Source organism: Sciurus carolinensis, chromosome X (genome assembly GCF_902686445.1).
Source record: "Sciurus carolinensis chromosome X, mSciCar1.2, whole genome shotgun sequence".
NCBI lineage: Eukaryota > Metazoa > Chordata > Mammalia > Rodentia > Sciuridae > Sciurus > Sciurus carolinensis.
The window spans coordinates 14,297,348-14,317,449 of record NC_062232.1 but is presented as its reverse complement, the minus strand read 5'-3'; the positions used below and the strand labels follow the sequence as shown (position 1 = coordinate 14,317,449).

Here is a 20,102-nt window from a genome sequence, read left to right as displayed (position 1 = left end):
CTTCTGGTACTGGTTATGGCTACTAAATTACAGGAGTCTTAAAGAGTGCCAACTTTACCTTGAAACTGAAAAATTGTCATTTACTTATCCCCCTCTTTTCCTGCCCTTATCACCTTAATCCCTGCACTACCTGACCCTGCACATGCTGAGTGCAAAATGAAGATTTGCTGAATGATGGAAGGTAGGTTTGGTTTGTTTGTTATTTCCAGAAACCCAGAGTGCAGGGGACTCGAACCAGGGCAGCCAGCATGAGAGGCTGGCACTCTAGGAGATGTGCTATATGGCCTGCACTAAGATTTGCTGAATGAATGAATGAAGAATATGGCTAACATTTATAGTGCATTCACAATGCCAGCCACAGTGCAAAGATCTCTTGTTTACTCATTGTTTTAGTCAGTTTTTTGCTGCTGTTACCAAAAGACCTGACAAGAACAATTTTAGAGGAAGAAAAGTTTATTTGGGGCTCACAGTTTCAAAGGTCTCAGTCCATAGATAGCCGACTCCATCATTACTCTGGGCCCAAGGTGAGGCAGAACATTATGGTGGAAAGACATGGTGAAGGAAGGCAGTTCAGGACATAGTACCAGGAAGGTGAGAGAGAGAGAGAGAGAGAGAGAGAGAGATCTCCCCATGGTTAAGGCTCTCATAACCCAGTCATTTCACCTGTAAACTTTCTTGCATTGTCTTACACATGAGCTTTTGGGGGACACTTAATATCTAAACCATAACACTCATCATAACTCTGATAATGTTGATGCTTTTATCACAATTTGCTAAATAGGGAATTTGACCATTGGAAATTACTTGCCCAATGTCATTCACATTATTTGGCAGAGCTGGATCCTTTCAACTCGTGTTCTTTAGTCTTCACCACTGTGTATGCACACTCTGCCTCAGGCTTTTAGAAGTTGCCTTGGTGGCTGGATTCCATGGGTACTTTGGGCCGGTAGGTATGGTCTGTTGCAATCCCTTCCCCTCTGGCTGTATAGGAGTGTGTTCTGTGGGCTCTAACTGCCTCCCTGATTGTGCCTGAGCTGGTGAGTGCATTGCAATTTCCCAACTGGTTTCTTCCTCCCTGAGCATCCACGACAGCTTCTGTGGCGTGACTATCATGGGTTTTGTTAGCCAACTCCTCTGCCTGAGCAGAATAGAAGCAGTCTTAGCATTTGCAGTGCACTACCACCACTACATGTAATTCTTCTGGTTACCCTATTCAGTCCTCATGTCTCATCTGGTACTTGTTGACCCTCAATAAAGATTCATTGAACGAACAAATAAATGAATGGTAATTGAGGCCTTTAAATTCAATTCTGATATAAACTTTGTTTTTTTAAAAAAGGTTGACTCATGGACTACTAAAAATGCAAGCAGTGATAATAAGATGCAATAAAGAGGAAAGTACCTGGACTTTTATAGTATAAGACATAAGTAGGGTAGTTATTTAGAAGATTCTGTGAATCCTTCTGATTCTTAACATAATCTTAACCAAACTTTATATAGTAGTTATAATTATATACATACCATTTTGCTTTTTAATTTCTTCTGATATTTTGCATGTATTGGTATTTTCCATAGATCTACAGACTACCTTGCTAATCATTTTGAATATAATGTCCTACTGTATGACTCTTCCTTAATTAACATGGTTTTGTTTTTTATAGCTGGTGCCCACCTGGCATTGCTGATTTTCTGGACTCACAGTACTAAAAGGAAGCAGTGTGGCAGGGTGCCTTGGTTGAGGAATGACCCTTTAGGCATTGCTGTGTTGTGATATAGCAGCTGTGATGATTTGTTGTACCCTTCTTTTATTCCAGGATGTTTTTTTCTGGTGGGCAGTGTGGTCATGTTGGCAGACCTGAAGAAGTTTTACTGACATTCAAGATATTCCTTGTCATCATTTGTCTTCATGTTGTTCTGGTTACATCCCTGGAAGGTAAGATGTCTGTTTTTCTTTGTTGGCTTTTTTTTTCTGTGTGTATGTGTGTGTGTGTGTGTGTGTGTGTGTGTGTGTGTGTTGTTATTTAGGGTTATTTTTCACTATGGTAAAATATACACAACAAGATATTTACCATTTTAACCATTTCTAAGTGGCATTATTGGCATTAAGTACAATCATCATTTTGTGCAGCCATCACCACTATCCATTCCCAGAATATTTTCACCATCCCAATTAGAAATTCTGTACCCATAAGCAATAACTCCCCCTGCAACCTCTATTCTTTTTGTTTCTATGAATTTGCCTATTCTGGGTACTTTATAACAATAACAATATCCTTTTCTGTCTAGTTTACTTCAGTTGGCATAATGTTTTTGAGGTTTACTTATGTTCTAGCTTATGTGACAAATTTTAATTCCTTTTTAAAGTTGAATAATATCCCATTGTGTGTATATATAATTTGTTTATCCATTCATACATTGATGGGCATTTCAGTTGTTTCCATCTTTTGGATGTTGTGAACAATGCTGCTATGAAGATGGGTATACAAATAGCTATTTGAGTCCCGCTTTCAGTTCTTTGGGGTATTTACCTAGGAGTGGACTTGCAGGGTCAGATGGTAATTCTCTGTTTAACTTATCGAGAAACTGCCAAACTCTTCCCCAGTGGCTGTGCCATTTTACATTCCTATAAATGAAGCACAAGGATTCTAGTTTCTCCACATCCTTGGCAACACTTGTTATTTTCTTTTGTTTTGATGATAGGTATGAAGCGGCATCTCATTGTGATTTTGATTTGCTTTTCCTTAGTGATTAGTGATGTCAGCATCTTTTCATGTGCTTATTGGTCATTTGTATATCTTCGGAGAAATGATTATTTAAGACTTTTGCTCATTTTTTAATTGGATGGTTGTGGTTGTTGCCTTAGGAGTTCTTTATATACTCTGGATATTAATCCTTTATCAGATATATGTTTGGCAAATATTTTCTCCCATTCTGTGGAACATTTTTTTTTTATTCTCTTAGTAGTGTCATTTCATGGATAAAAGTTTTGATTTTATTTATTTATTTTTTGTGTTACTAGGGATTGAACCCGGGGTACTTTATCACTGAGCTACATCCCCAACCCTTTTTATTTTTTTATTTTGGGACAGGGTCTCTAAATTGCCCAGGCTGACTTTGAACTTGCTATTCTCCTGCCTCAGTCTCCCAAGTTACTGGGATCATAGGTGTGAACCACCATGCCTTGCAAAAATTTTTAATTTTGATAAAGTCCTTTGTATCTATTTGTACTTCTTTTGTTTATGTGTTGGTGTCATACCTAAGAAATCACTGCCAAATTCAGTGTCAGAAAGATTTTCCCATTTTCTTCTAAGAGCTGGGGATGTTGCTCAGTGGTTAAGCACCCCTGGGTTCAATCTGTGGTACAAAAAAAAATTAGGGGTAATGGAAGATTGGAGGAACTTTGTATTGGGCAGAGGGGAATGCAAGGGGAGCAAGGGGGTAGAAAGATGGTGGAATGATACAGACACCATCACCCTATGTACATGCTTGATTGCATGAATGGTGTGACGCTACATCCTGTACAACCAGGGAAATGAAAAGTTGTACTCCATTTGTGTACAATGAATTGAAATGCATTCTGCTATCAGGTATAACTTAAGAGAACAAATTAAAAAAAAAGACAAATACTTTTTTTGGGAGAGGGGTGCTGGGTATTAAACCCAGGGCCTTGTACATGTAAGGCAAGTACTCTACCAACTGAGCTAGATCCCCAGCCCTAGAAATACCTTTCTTATTCAGAAGAAGGTGGCAGGATCAAAGAACCTTTGTTGGATAAAACAAAAATCTACTGGCTGCAAACTATAGCAACATAAACAAACAAAACACATATACCACTATACATACTTGCATGCAAATTAAATGGAAAACTTCCCAAAAAGCTAAAGCACATGGGCACTCCTTCACAAAATAGGCACAGGGGCATGTTGTCAAGAGGCCTATGATTTAAAAAAAAAAAAAAAGATAAAAATTCAGTGTGTTCTAAGGATTACAGTGTGCCAGGTCCCTGCTTTGCACTTACCCACTATCTTAATCTTCTCAACCAGATCTGATCCTAGTCTTCTGTTTTCCAGAACAGGAAGCTGAGGCTCAGAGAGATAAGTAACTTGCCCAGGGTTGTTAGCCCTGGGAAGTGACAAAACTAGGATTTGAACCGAGGTGTCTAGCTCTAGATTTTGTGCTCAGAACCATACAATCAGGGTTCTCAAATGAATGTGCATCAGAATGACTTCCAGAATTACTTGCAAAGCTTGTTGAAACATATATCACTGGGCTCTTGTCCCAGAGTTTGTGATTTAGAAAATCTGAGGTGAACTTACATCTCTAATAAACTCCCAGTTGATGCTGATGCAACTGGTCTAGGGACTGCACTTTGAGAACCACTGTTTACATAACTGATAGAAGATAAATAGGGAGAGAAAATGCCTCCTGATATATATTATGGCAAATAAATTCTGTTGTGGCCATGCAACATCCACGTAAACTATGCTCACACACATCATCTCCTTGGGGCATTAAAACATCACTGTAGGATTGGCAGGGCACAAATCTTGTGTCCCCTCTTTATTGATGAGTAAATGTCCCCAGCAATCTAATTGGTTAGGAAGTGACAGAGTTCAGGCATGATGCCAGATCTTCAGTCTCACTGTTTTGGTTATTTTTCCCCCACAGGGGTCAATGAGGCAGGAAAGTGGAACACAGGAAAATATTCATCAAAATGAAAGTTGTTTGTTAGAAATAAGACTTTTGAAAATTTATGTTTAAAAATGATGAAAATGAGCAGGTAAATAGGAAAGCACATAAATCTGAAACAAACCTAAATACGGAAAAGCAGAGTGGTAGCTTAAGGCAGATGAATGTATTTCTTGCTCAGCATTCTGCTTATGTTAGTCAGCTTTCCATTACTGAAAAAAAAATACCTGAGATAATTAACTTAAAAAGAGGAAAGGTTTATTTGGGTTCACAGTTTTGTAGGTTTTGGTCCATGGTCAATTGACCCATGGATTTTGAGCCTGTGATGAGGCAGCACACCACAGCAGGGAGTGCAGGGTGGAGGAAACCTGTTCATAAAGAGAAAAAGGAAGAAGAGATGGGTGTTCCACAATCCCCTTCAAGGGCACACCCCCAATAACCCAAAACCTCCCACCAGGTCCAGTCTCTTAATGGTTTCCACAAGCTTTCACCAGCACCAAGTTGGGGACCAAACCTTTTAACACATGAGACTTTGGGAAACATTCCAGATCTGAATTATTGCACTGATGAATTTGTTTCTTAAAGTACTGGCTCTTAAAGTGTGGCCCCCAGACAAGTAGTATCAGCATTACCTTGGAGCTTATGAGAAGTGCAGATTCTGGGGCCCACGCTAGATCTGCTAAATCTGAAACTCTTGGAGAGGGGCAGCATTCTGTGTTGTAACCAGTGCTCCAAGTGATATTGATGCATGGTCAAGGGTAGAACTGGCTATCAGCCTGCTGGCAGCCTGCTAGAGCAGAAAACTAGTGAGATCTGGGGTTAGAACCCCCTCCCTCATGCCTTCTGCCTGCTATGTGCATGATCTTGATTTGCCACTTAACTAATATAAGCCTCTGTTTCCTTACCTTCCCATCAGGGGGACTATGTAAGGCTCAAAATATATGTTAAAAAAAAAAAAAAAGAAACTCATGAAAGCAAAGGTTTTTCTGAATTAAGTGTCTTGGAATCTCAAAAGGCTAAATAGGAGTTTGTTATTATCTTTCAGAACTCCCAGTAAGAGTATTCATGTTATTTAATGATCACATTGATTGCCAGTCACTGGTCCAAGCCCTTAAGAAAAGCTAACTCATTTAAAGCTCACTTAGTAACCCTTTGAAATAGGCACTGTTATTAGCTCATTTTGTAGCTGAGAAAACTGAGGCACAGAGGAGATAAGCAACTTGCCCTTTTACCTTTTGTAAGCCTTTTGACATTCTTAATTACTCTTCTGTGCTAGACTTAGTTGCTTGCTGGTGGTACGTTTGTAGATTAAAAATAAAGGTGGAATCCATAATTGTGAGAATTATGAATGTTGGTCTGAATCACCCAGGTGGCTCAGCATTTCCCTGAACAGCTTTGGACTGAGACCGTTTATTTTCAGTTCAGGATGGTTTGGGTCTGATATTTATGAAGGCCAAGGGGACTGACTTGGTATTTCAACATGGAGTTATCAATTGTGTGGTAGCAATTGCCTGCTTTGGGCCTAGCAGTTCCAGCTGCTGAGAAAACATCATCTCTGACTCCAGGGAACTTACACTGCAGTTGGAGGAACATGACTACAACACATAAGGACAATACTAACATAAGTGAGTCCTAAAGCTTGGATCAGTGCTAATGAACTCTAATATGTGACCCTTGCCAAAGCTGTGGATTCGTGTAGTTAAATGCTAAGCCACATATAGCGGATGCTATTAGTGCCTTGCCCATAACACTCTGAAGGTCACCTTCAGACAGTTCCTGTGGGTGTTGACTGCTTTATGTCTCTCTGAGATTGATCTGTGTCCATGGGAGCATACTTGGCTTGTACATGGGACAAGCCATAAGTGTCAGGGAATTAACACCTCAAAACGGTGAGGAATGGGAATTGACATTTAAATGTGTCCTCTTCCTTGTCCCTTGGTGGGGCAATGCTAAGGAGTATTGTACATTGTCTGCCAGAGTTCCCTAGTTGGATTGTACCCCAGTTATGCATAGTAGTAAGCTGCTTATTAATGTACCCATTATTGGCTTTACTCCCTTCCCTATCTCACTAAATATGCCCCTCCCCTTCCTGGGGTCATCTCCATTTGGAAACATTCATCATCCAAGGTTCAGCCACATTTTCCTACCTCTATAAAACCTGCTGTGACTTCCTCAGAAGAATGAAATCTCTCTTTCCTTACTGTTTATCTTTTACCTGGTGATACTTGCCTCCTTGGATTATGTTCATCATAGACTTCCTTTGCACCATGATTCCTATGAGTTTATTGTCAGTGCGGCTGAGAAGAGAGAATGCAGAGATGGTGGAGAATGTGAACTGATGTGAGGAAAACTGAGTACTCACAGCCTGCTCTGGGCCAGGTCCTTATAGTGCTTTATGAACATTATCTCATTTACTCTTCCCCCCAACTCTTCACAGTGAGTATTTTTCATCTCAGTTTACAGATAGAGAAACTGGGTGTCAAAGAAATTAAGTCATTTGCCCAGAGTCATACAGCTAAGAAGACTTGCTATCAGCATCTGTAGCCAGTACTATTCATACTCCATCTGGCTGCCCAGGGTACCCTCAGTAAGTGTCTGAAGACTGAGGCACAGGTAGAAGGTGGAGAAGGAGCCCAAGGTAAGCCATTGGAGTGCAGTCACTTCCCTGGCTCTGGGGGATCTGGGCTGCAAACATGGTAGCTTCATCCTGGGAATGACTCACTAGCTTATGTCAGCAGGGAGAGGTGGGCCTGATGCTCTTGTTAGGCCACTGGCCAACAGAGAGAATTCTTAGACCTGAACACTTTCAGTTGTCTAGCTTGGCAATGTTTGAGGCAATCATTCCCTGTCTACCAGAAACCCAAATGGACTTTGGCAGATAACTATACTTACCTCTGGCCTCTAGCTCTCCCAGCCTGTGCCAATGCCTTTTTTTCCTTTCCTTTCTCTTTTTTTCCCCCTTTTTGGTCTTCGAAGGAGGTCTTCTTTTAGGTAAAACTATTCTATTTTCCAGAGGGTAAGATGACATAATAGTGGAAGATAGTTATAATTTCATTCCTGCAGAATTGTCTTCCCCATTTGGAAACAATTATACATTTCAGCCAGTTGGGTGATCTCATAAACTATAATCCCCAAATTTCTCTCTCTCTCTCTCTCTCTCTCTCTCTCTCTCTCTCTCTCTCTCTGGGCTGGGTCTATATCCTTCTGTACTGTAAGCATTTCCAGTGATAAGTCTCTCTCCAGTTCCCCTTCTCCAAGGCCTTACTCTCTCATACTTTGTTCCCCTGAGTCTATTCTTGCTTGTGCAAAAGATGTTTGCCCTGTAGGAGTTAGGCGCTATGCTTCTGAAAAGCAAAAAACCTGTCTGGTCTTCTTCCTCTGCCACAATATTCTGTCTGTAAAAATGAGATCATAAATACTTATCACATCATTGATGTGATGTTCAGACAATCTCACAGCCCCCCAAAACCTAGTCTCCACACCCAGGCATGAGGTCACTTCTGTTGAACCCTGACTCTTTCCCTGGCAGGTGAAAGTGGTGACAAGGAGTGATAGAGATTCTAGACAGATTGGGGGAAGGGACTGAAAGTGGACAACATTGTATCGCACTTTTCACTTGGAACTGCTGGTAAGGGCTCCTCACAGAGCAGTTGTAGAGATGAATGGTGAGACAGTGTGTTTAGGCAGAGAGAAGGTCAAAGGCAGTGTTCTCTCCAATTTTCTCTCAGCTCTCATGTGCCAAGGTAGGAATTCTAAATGGCCTCCATTTTCCTAGTGGGCAGCTGTGTTGAGAGCCAAGGGTCAAGACAAGGCTGCAAAGACTATGGCATAAATGACCTAGACCAGGGGCCAGATGAAGAATGTGACACAGTGTCTGTCAGTGGTGACAGCTGAAGGGAACTGGGTCAGCAAGAAAGGAACTCCTAGGTCTAGATGGGATTCAGAGAGAATTGACTGGGGGGCCCATTAGAAGCAGCCTTTAGCTCTGGGTTTCAGTTGGACACTGAGGAACCCTGCAAGACAAGGGACATGTCTGGAGAGTCCATTGAGAATTCTGGGCTCAGTACTAGGTGAGTTCACAGATCCAGACTACTCCCTGCTATCAGAAGGTCACTAGCATCCCATTCCCAAGCGTGGATGCCATCTGGACTACCTGAAGAAAAAGGAGGGAAAACAAAGATCATGAAATTATTCAAAAGACATGGAGTTAACTAGAGATAATTTTAGAGCAAGACAGACATAGCTTCTTTTAATCATCAGACTTAAGGATTCCCTTTCCTATACCTCTGGAATGGAGGCTCCAAAACACAATTAAGCCATCTTAGACATTAACGGAAGCTGAGGGATTCTTGTTTGTTTATTGTTTCAATTGTTTCTCTATCTCAGTTGTGTCTATAAATATTAAACTTGCTCTGAAGCTAATACATAGCAGACACTTATGAAGTGTGAGGACACTCTGCTGGAAATTGTTGAAGGCCATCATTCTGAATTCTACTTGTCCTCCTGGTTTTACCTTTTCACATATATAGAAATATCTGTCCAGATCCTTGAGGGTACGGATAACATCTTTACTCTTTCTGGGTGCCCTCCATAGTGTCTAGCATATAGTAAGTGCTCAGTGAACTCTGGTTGGTTGATTGGTTTTGATTTGTAACCCTAATATAAAGCCTAGAGATATTCTAAAATGTGAGCCCCTCCCTTCAGCTTCAGCTTATATCATCAGCAATATCTTCATCTGAACCCAGTGAATTCTAATATAACATATACTACCCCTCCAAACTTTTGTATAGACTTCAGTGAGGTAGGTGTACACTAACTAGAATTCCCTTTAAGGATGTACTTCTCCTCCTTTATATGATGAAGAAGCTCAACTGATTGCTTATTAAGATTCTCTCACAGTCTGACATTCTGTGAGTTCAAGCACCCAGTTCAGATTCCTAATTCTTTGTCCTGAGAAACTGAGGATCCTTGGAGTCTGCCTCAGACATAATGTCATTCTGAAAATCCTTGTGTGAGGTCTGAGCTGTTGCTTATATATGCCAGGTTCTCATGCTTGGCTGTACATTGGAATCACCTGTGGAATTTTTTTTTTTTTTTTTTTTGGTGGCGGGGTACCAGGGATTGAACTCAGAAGCACTCAACCACTGAGCCACATCCCCAGCCCTATTTTGTATTTTATTTCAAGACAGGGTCTCACTGAGTTGCTTAGCACCTCACTTTGGCTGAGGCTAGCTTTGAACTGGAGATCCTCCTGCCTCAGCCACCAAGGCAGTTGGGGTTACAGGCATGTACCACCATGCCTGGCACACCTATGGAGATTTAAGAAAACCTACTGCCTGTATCCCAACCCAAGATTGTAATGTCATTGATCTGAATGTGCAGCCTGAGTACTAGGGTTCTTCAAAGTGACCCAAGTGATTCTAGCTGGATTGGGAACCACTGATCTCTGCAATCGCATTTTTAGGCTGTTCCCCTATATGAAGCTCCTAATGTAAAATTGGAAACAACTTGAAAGTCATATTTTTTAAAGCTAGATTTCTAAGATGAGTCAATTTCAAAGACTTTTCAAGTTACAATGAAGCTAATAAATATCTTGATTTCAAAATTGATAAAAACTCCAGAGTGACTCTTGCTGACTGGTAAATCCCCAAGTTGCAAGTGCTATCATTGCTTGGTGCTTCATGGAAAAGTCACCATGTCTCTTTATAGGATCCAGTAACCACAAACTCATTCATTGTACATTAACAACAGTAACAGCAGCAACACAACTGGACATTGTTTTTATTTTTAGATATACATGACAGCAGAGTGTATTTTGACATACATATATGGAGAATAACTTCCCATTCTTGTGGCTGTACATGATATGGAGTTTCACTGGTCATATATGAACATAGAAAAGTTATGTCTAGGTCATCTTACTGTGTCCCCTAGAGGTAGACAGAGAAGTTTGTATTATCCTCACTTTGTTGATGAGAAGACAGAAACTCAGAGCAATGAAGTAACTTTGTAGGTTATCCAGAAAGAAACAGTACTTAGACCCAGAAAGTGGCTCTGAAGAACTCTATCCTCTCTGCCAGCCTGCACAAAATACTTATTTTGGACTTGGACAGTTTAATTCCCTTCCAAGTTCAACACATCTGGAAAGTGGAGGTGGTGGGATTCTAGAACTTGTGTTCTTAACCGCTTCCCCAGTGTTTAGTCACTGAGACAGTTGAAAATGGTTTTTACACGACTTTGCCATGATTCATCATTCTGGGATGGATTTGTACTGGGTAAAGATTTAAGAGAGGTCTGAGAAATGAAAGCAATAGTTCCACTGATTTAAGTTACTGGGGATTAAGTTGATGTTCCAAGAGAAAACACTGTTGAGATATGCCTTGAAAATGGGTGCATCCTTACTTCAAGAAATTACAAGAAGCACATTGATCTTGGCAGGAGATCTCATGTTTATAAGATTACAGTGCCATTTAAAAAATCAAGATAAATTACTCAGTGATGTTTGTGGCAATTGTGTTAGTCTTGAACATTTGTGTCCTATACTCTTTCCTCTCCTTGCCTTTTAGGAATGTGCAAAGATAAAGTAAAAGTTATCCTTATGCTGCTAAAGTATTTAGTACAGTACAGATTTTTTTTTTAATTTAAAGAAGAGATAAATGAAAATACAAAATGGGTACTAATCTTGCTTTAACAAGTAAGTTAAAATTGCTTATAATGATCCGATTCATTGAATGAACAATGGCCATACTGTCTTTTGACTACATAGACATTTTTGCCTTGTGCCCAATATAAAATATGATTTGTCATTAGACAGATTTGGATTCACAGTGAAGTCTAACAAATTCTGTGTTTTTGTGTGCAAGCAGGAGGGGATGACTTTGAATTACTGAGAACTTTTCAGTTATAGAATGTTTTCAAAGTGGAATTTTAAAACTTTCAAGTAAGTTGAGAATTATTACTCAGATGTAAACTCTATTTAGGCCAAGGACTTTGTTTTGTCCCTGCTATAACCCAGTGCCTAGCACATAGTAAGCCTTCAAAAGATGGAATACATGAATAAACTTTGGGCAAATCACTTCATAGTTCTGAGCCTGAGTTTCCTTACTTATAGACAGAGGTGGTTGGACTATTTTGGTATCTGGCCTTTCCCCCACATATAATCTGTTTTATAATTCCCTTCTTCCAGGGAACTCCAAGTCCTAAAAGATGCTATCTTTTAAACAATTTATTTAAGTAAAGATTTTTCCCCCATTGTTGTGTTGAACAAAGACACATCTGACTATATCCAGTGTCTGATTGGCAGTAAAAAACCAGTATTGATATAATTCCAAACAGAGCAAACATAACACTCTAATTTTCTTTTGCAGAATATTTTGATAAATAAACAATTATTGAAATAATGAAAGTATGGTCTAAGTGACTACCTTTGCAAAATTTCCAACATGTAACTGGATCATCTTCAAGTCTCCTTTGCCTCTGAAATGGATTTCCATGAAGTACAATTTCTGATGTGTAATATGAAGGGTCAGAACCCCATGATCCTAAGCTATGGAATCTTGAATTAGACAAACATTGTGTTCTAATAGATATTCTCACTAACCAAGCATTAGAGAATAGATAAAAATATTTTATAGTTAGAATGGAGATCACATACATGCAAATCATGGAAAGAAATTATCTTCATTTGTTTTTAAAAATGCCCTTTACAAATTACTGATATCACATTATTTGCATAAGGTAGAAAACTCAGTTTATTTTATAAAGGTAAACTTCATCCAAGGATATAGAATTATATAGTCTGAAGGAATAATAATTATGATTTCCTGCTAGTGCTATGATAAAATGCTTTGTAAGTAATATAATTTCAAAGTAAACAATCCCCATTTTACAAGCAGAGAAATGTCAGGATCTTACTCAAGGCAGAGCCAGAATCTGAACCCCAGTCAGTCTCCCTGAAAGCCCAGTCTCTTAATCAGGTTTGCAAGTCTTGGTTAGCAGGCATGTTCTTTCATCCATTGGAAATAAATGGACACGGGCATTTTATTCATATGGAGAAGATTATCAAGTCAGAGAAACAGATTGTGAAAAGTGAGGAATTCCAGATCAGGCTATCAAAGCTCATGACAAGCCAAAGATAATATAAGGAAAAGCCAGTAGAACAGGAGCCACCAACAAACAAAGACCTAGGGGCCTCCTAAGGGTTTCTATCCAGAAGTAACACAGCAAAGGTTAAGGATAAATGTGGCTTCAAAACAAAGACAAGTAAAAAATGCAACTTTTCCAACTAAATAGGATTTCCATGCAGCAGGAATATCCATAATTTCAACCTCTGTTAGTGGTTTTTACCAGTACATAGTTGTTTACAGAACTGGCTTGTCACTCTCGAGGGTCCTGGAAGAATGATGATCTGGATGTTTGCTGGAAGCAAAGCTGGGAGCATGAGTCACAAAGAAAGGGGGATTCATATTCAGCCCCAAAGAGACAAGGATTCCTCCTCCAGTTTATATTGATTCCCTGACTTTTGACCTTGTCAATATCATGACAAAAAGAGAGAGAGAGAGAGAGAAAGAAAGAGAGAGAGAGAGAGAAAGAAAATGGTGGCAGGGGCAGGGGAGAGTGATTTGAACATTAGTCTTGTCCGATCATTAGTTTAACGGGCATTACTTACTTAATGACATTCATTAAATCTGATGTGGCAGGCATTAGCTGGCATAGTACCAAAGCTTTTGCTTTTTTCCTCAGTACACAGCTGGACTACATTTCCTAGTTCCCTTGTAGTTGAAAGTGGCCATGTGACTGAGTTCTGGCGGATGGATGTGGGTAGATCTAAGGTGTGCCACTTCCTGTCCTGGCCATTAAATATCTCTCACCTGATTTCACTCATTGCCTCTCACTTCCCTGTTTGTTTTCCTGATATCACTGTCCAGGGCACACTTAGAACCTTTGTGTTTAAGAAAGTAGTATCTCTGTCAACCTGGGTTCCTTCTCCCTACCTCCCCCACCCCCCGTGCTCTACTCTAGGCTGCTGACTGAACTTTAAACATGGAAAACAAACTATTACATAAAGCCCCCAAGATTTGGGGATTTACTTATTGCAGCTGCTTGCATCACCTTAACTAATGCATTTGATTGTACCTTCTGGCTAGGATCATTGGTACATCTCATTCAGCCATTGGAGGGTGGAATGGGATGAGGTTGGCATCCTTTTCTTTTTGAGATCATATAAGAAGCTAAGTTCATACAATCTAAGGAAACTGGAGGAGTCCATTATGGGCACTACTGACATGCTCATTGTCCAATCTGGAGAGTCATCTGGTAGGAACTCTACCAGAACTACCCACTCCCAGCCAGATCACTGGAACCTTCATAGTGTGGCATAAGGTTGACTTATAAGCTCTGAACTTTGTAGAATCAAATCTTACCTCCAATCTTAACAAAGTATTTAATCATTGTACTTGAATTTCCTTATCTGTAAAGCGAAAGTACCTATCTCATAGAGTTATGTTAGTTAATGCATATAAAACAGATGTCCGTAGTGCATCTGCCACATTATAAGAATTCAGTAAATATTAGCCATTATCATCACTACAGACCAACACTGACTAATAGATTTTTTTCGTGGTCCTGGAAATGTTCTGTATCTGTATTACCCAGTACAGTAACCACCAGCCACATGTGACTATTGAGCACTTGAAACATGTCTGGGGGACTAAATTTTTAGTTATACTTAACTTTCATGAGTTTGAATTTAAATTTACATAGCCACATGTGGCTAGTGGCTACCATGTTGGACAGCACAACTACAGACAATTTAAGTGCTTCAAAAATTTCTGTTTCAAGCTGTGTAAATCTGGGTTCAGTCACAGAAGGAGAACCACTAATGTTCATATTCTCTCTCTCTCTCTCTCTCTCTCTCTGGGGGATTTATTATAAGGATATGATGATACAACTCTGGGAGCTGGTTAAGCAGTCTTTATAAAACTGTTATCTGATTCTGGAACTTGACATCTATAGGGCAGGCAGTCTGAAAGGGAGGATGAATTTAAGATGGAGAGCAAAAACTAGCTGGAAGCCCCAAGCCTGAGTTGTAGCCTATGTTAGTTCTTGTTGCCTTTAGCCTTGGTGGTAGGGATGTCCCACAAAAGCCAGGCCCTTCATCACAAAATTAAGTACTCACCTGGCCCAAGAGTTGGCACAGCTGAAGGAAGATCCAGGGGAAGGTTGGAACAGTTGTAGGCCTGACAGCAACCTCATATTAATAAGGTGAGGCAGCTGATAATTGCCATTGTGTGGGAACTACAAAAGGGCTCTATTGTTCCATATCTGCCCAGATTCCCCATAAGAAGTTCTCATGTCCCACATTCACCAGAAACATATGGGAAAGGGAAATCAGAGAAATGTGGTTAGCCTACCCAAGCTGAAACATCATAACACTACCACACATACTAGAAAGCTAATTAGCCCAATTTTCTGTTAATAATTTTAAATAGAAGATGATGCTAACATCTCTCAAGGCCATATTTAGTTGTTTCAGTTCTACAACTGACCCAAAGATATTATGAAGATCCTTTCAGCCAGCTAGCCTTATCTTGGAATGGTAAGACTATGAGGTGGTTTTTTGTTGTCGTTGTTTGTTTTTGGTCATTGTTATTGTTTTGTTTTGTTTTTAGTTTTTTGTCATATTTTTCTGTGGTTTGGAGTTTTCTGCAAACCCTACATTATGGTTATAATTAGAAAAATATTAATATTATGTTTTACGAGCCAAACAATGACCCTTAGAGAGACTGCACATCCTATTCAAGGTCACCCTGATAACATCATGAGTAACTGTGCCTTCTACTTCCTTCCTTAAAATTTCACCTTGTCTTGACTTTGAATGAGAACTTTTGAAACATGTCAGGCTCATGAGTTCTCCTGAAGCCCTTCTCCTTTCTCCTCCCATGTTTCCAAAGTAATCCCTAAAGCATTTTGAGAATTGGAAGCAAATAATATGAAGAGAAAATAAACTGAAATGGAGCTCTTGAACTGGGAGAAATCATTTTCAGATGAGTCACTGAGAAAATGAGGAATAGGGAGAGCATCAGACATAAGCAGTATTTACTGTGTATTCTTCTCAATCCTTTAACAATAGAACCCAGGAAGTACATCCTAGTATGACTAATTTTATCCCTAACTTCCAAATGGAAAACCAAATTGTAGACGGGCTAAGTAAATTGTCAAAGGCCCTAATAGTAAAATGGGGATGACTTATATGGTTGTTATATGGACTAAATAAAGTGAACACTTATACAGTGCCTGGTCATATTAATACTATGTAAATTCCTTTTTTGGAGGTGAGTACAGAAGATTGAACCCAGGGTTGATTTACCACTGAACTACATCCCCAATTCTTTTTATTTTTTTTATTTTGAAACAGATCTTTCTAAGCTGCTGGGGCTAGCCTTGAACTTGTGATCCTCCTCCCTCAGCCTCCTGAGTTGCTGGGATTACAGTCCTGTACCACAGCACCCAGCATATAAATTCTTATGAATTAAAAATATACTCCCTTTTGGGACTTTACTCTTCCCAGAAAAAAAAAATAAAGGCCTATGAACACACACATAAATTTGCATTTTATTTCAGGGAATTTAGGGATACTTCCGAATGCATCTTATAGACCCCTTGGCCCATAAAGCCCTGAGGGAGCCAGGATCAGTTCCAGAAGATAAAGGACTGAGAGAATGTGAAGTGGGCTGTGCCTCTTCCATGATTCCATTCTCACTGGACAGCCCTCTCTGTGGTCTCAACTCATGCTCTGTGGCTTTCCTCTCCAGGATCTAGTAATTTCACCTCACCCCTCCTTCCTCCATCCCTGGAAGTACCTGCAGCTTCCTGCTGTTGCTGGCCTCTGTGAATTGCTCCAGCCCTTCACCTTTGCATTATTTCCCTGAGTTAAATGCATGCTTTTGAACTGCCTATCATGGGTTCCTGGCTTGAACCCTGATGATGGAGATTTCTTCTTTTCTTTTTTCCCCCAGTGCTAGGGATCAAACCCAGGGCCTCACACATGTTAGACATGTGCTCTACCATGATAGAGATTTCTTAATGATTTCATCAGTTAATCTAAAAATACTTTTTAACAAGACACTGGACTGGATTCTTGAAAGAAAATAAAACATTAAGCTGCAATGTATCTAGTTGGGAAAATAATGTATCCTGTGTACTATAGTTTGCATGTCCTGTGGAAATCTCATGTCCAAATTAGTTTACCATTATGGTGGTATTGAAAAGTGGGACCTTTGAGAGGTAACTAGGTCATGGGGGCTTTGCAGTCATGAATGAATTAATGCTGCCATTCTCATGGAAGTGGGTTAATATCACTCTATCTCATGAGCTCACTTGCCCTTCTGCCATCTTATGACAGAGCCAGAAGGTTCTCACCAGATGCAACCCCTCAATCTTGGACTTCCCAGCCTCCAGAACTATGAACGAAGTAAATTTGTATTGTTTATAATTGACCCAGCCAGTGGTATTGTTATAACGGCAGAAAATGGACTAAGACACAGTGGGAATGTTAAGTAACATATATCCAAATGCCAAGTGAATAATGTAGTCAATAAATACCTTAAGATATCAAGAGGAGAAGCCATCTCCATCTTCTTCTGTAGTCAGAGCATGCTTCAGAGGATCAGAATCGATATAAGGGGGTCATCTTCTAAAACTTCCAGTTTTATAAGACAGGGTGAAAACTTACATGGCAAAAGGTGTGGGTATAATTAAAGGACCCTGAGATAGATTATCATGAGGTACCTGAGTAAATCCAGTCAAACCATATGAGTTTTTTAAGATGTGATGAGGAAGTAAATCAGAGTGATGGCACATGAGAAGGACTCCCCCACCCTTTCCCATTATTGCTGGCTTTGAAGATGGAGGAATGAGACATGAACCAAGAAACATGGGTAGCTTCTAGACTCTGAGAATTGCCCTCAATTGGTCACCAGCAAGAAAACCAGGATCTCAGTCCTGTAACTGCAAGGAACTAAATTCTGCCAATAACCCTAATCAGCAGGAAACACATTCTCTCCTAGAGTCTCCAGAAAGGAATTTGGCCTGTCATCACCTTGACCTTGACTTTAGGCTGGCAAGATGCATACTAAACTGATGACCTGTAGAACTCTAAGATAACAAATTTGTAATTCATTACAGCAGCGAGAAGAGACTAATACACTGAAGTTCTCAATTTGAATTATTTGGCTGGTGTTACCTATTAAATTCAAGAATGGATCAAGTATGGCAATGATGTACGATGATGAGGGCTGAGTTCTTGGGTGTATTGAGGTAATGACAGTGGGATATTCACATAGCAGTTCTGGGACCACAGTTGACCATGTGGGATTGGAGTTTGGGAGATGGTGGCAATAACTGAAAAATAGTGCCAGGGAGGTGAGGTAGGGAAAGAGACTCCATGGAGGGGGCCCAGTTTCTTGAGTTTCTGGTTCCTCTAGCTCTGTTTGGCTTCCATTCTAAGCTTATGCTCACCAAACTCCGGCTCATCATAATTGTATGGACTTTTGTCTAAAAAATATATATATCACAGGGAGTCATATTGAGTAAATTTTATAGATGGATCACAAAATTTTATTTATTGACTTAGACTAAGACTTCAGTAAATGAATAATGAATGCTTTAACATTTGCTCTTTATAGGCTTCCAAAGGAAAATCTGAAAATTTTAAAATGCTTTTTCCTTCCTTTGTTTATGAATCTTTTTAACAATGGAAATGTTTTGTCTCCTAAGAGTGGCATGGAGCTCAAATATATGACTCATTGGAAATGACGACCACCTCTTTATTGTAACAGATGGGAAGTGAATTGGAAGAGATACAAGAGAAACATAGGCTGATATTCAGGAAAGTGTAAGACCTGTGAGGATATCTTTATCTTGGACCGGAAGGAGTGATATGGAACATCATAATGAGAGATAGAAAAAGTGAATACGTGTTAGTTACCAAGCAATTGGGTCCCCAAAAGCAAACAAGTAAACAAACAAAACCAAAAAAAAAAAAAAAAAAAAAAACTGCCAAAAGAACAAGTAGACAATAACAATTTAACCCATTTTGTCCTGTCATCCCAGATGTGGGACACCTATAAGAACTTAAACCATATATAAAAACATGCCACTTGTGATAACTTTGAAATAATATTTGAATATTTATTATGCATACAAAATTGAAAACTTGGGACTTTTAAAAAATATTTTTTAGTTGTCGATGGACCTTTTTATTTTATTTATTTATTTTTATGTGGCGCTGAGGATCGAACCCAGTCCTCACACATGCGAGGCAAGTGCTCTGCTGCTGAGCCACAACGACAGCCCCCAAAACTTGGGACTTAATGGGTTAAAAATCTGAAGCTTTAGTTTACTAGATTCCCTCTCTTCATCAAAGCAGATTGCTGTCTATCCTGTTGGAACTGCTGGGAGCCCTGTAAGTTCCAGACTAGAAGATGCCAGCTCTGTCTGCAGTCAAAACCTACAAAATCTACATGTTGATCAAGTTTTAGCTCTTAATTATGAGCCCATCCATGCTCATCAAACCTGTCTACCCAGGGATGGCAGACCAGTTTCGTGGGTTTCCCTGGAAACTTCAGTCTCTCCTCTGACTTTCCTCTTACCCTTGGGTTGCCCATTTCCTCTAATATTCAAGAAAGAGGTGAAATTAACCCCTTTCCCTGTGAGTACACAGCTTTGGGTCAAAAGATTTGGCAATAGAGAAGATTGGAATCATTGGTACTTATGGTCAGTCATGGGGTAAAATTGTTTCGGAAGCCACGTTGGCTTCTGTTGCCCTTCAGCATCACTCTCCATCCCTGTTCTCTGGTACTCCACTGTTCCCAGTACCTTCATCCTGTTCCTGCCTTTGCTGTACTCCTGCCCCCACAGCTTCACCTATGCACACTACTAAGTGTCATTGTCAGAGATGATTTTCCCCAGTGCTTTCCCGCATTACCCAGTATGGTAGGTCTTTTCTAGATGATCAGAAGAATTCAACCAATTCAGATTAACTCAATCTCCAGATTAGCTCATACTAACATGCGAATGACTGATCGACCCCTAGTACACCCAAGAATATTTTTAAAATTAACCCTTTAAAGGTTAACTCAACAGATTCTGATCAGTAGAATATAAAAGTAGCATGAGGATATACTGAAGAACAGAGATTAAGGAAGAGGTAATTCTAAGTACACTAGGGTTAAGCAATCCCGCTTGCAAGAACAACTATGATTTTAATTATCCCATAAAATAATAAGTACCTTGCCATCATTTCAGGAAAATAGGCTCCCATATGATACTAGGTATAGGTATATTGTACTATGCAACTTTAGTTTCCAAACATACTTATTCTTTCCTATTAATTGCAGGTCAAAATACCACAA

General features: G+C 39.7%; 1 protein-coding gene across 9 annotated transcripts in view; it reads left to right on the top strand.

Annotated features, from left to right (window-relative positions):
* Adgrg2 (adhesion G protein-coupled receptor G2) overlaps nucleotides 1–20,102 on the top strand; it is a 109,474-nt gene that overhangs the window by 42,716 nt on the left and 46,656 nt on the right. For all 9 annotated transcript variants that reach the window (XM_047535701.1, XM_047535708.1, XM_047535706.1 and 6 more), the window contains one exon: nucleotides 1,815–1,933. In XM_047535701.1, the coding sequence (XP_047391657.1) occupies nucleotides 1,816–1,933 (118 nt within the window). In that variant the 5' untranslated portion in view covers nucleotide 1,815. The remainder of the gene's footprint in view (nucleotides 1–1,814; nucleotides 1,934–20,102) is intronic.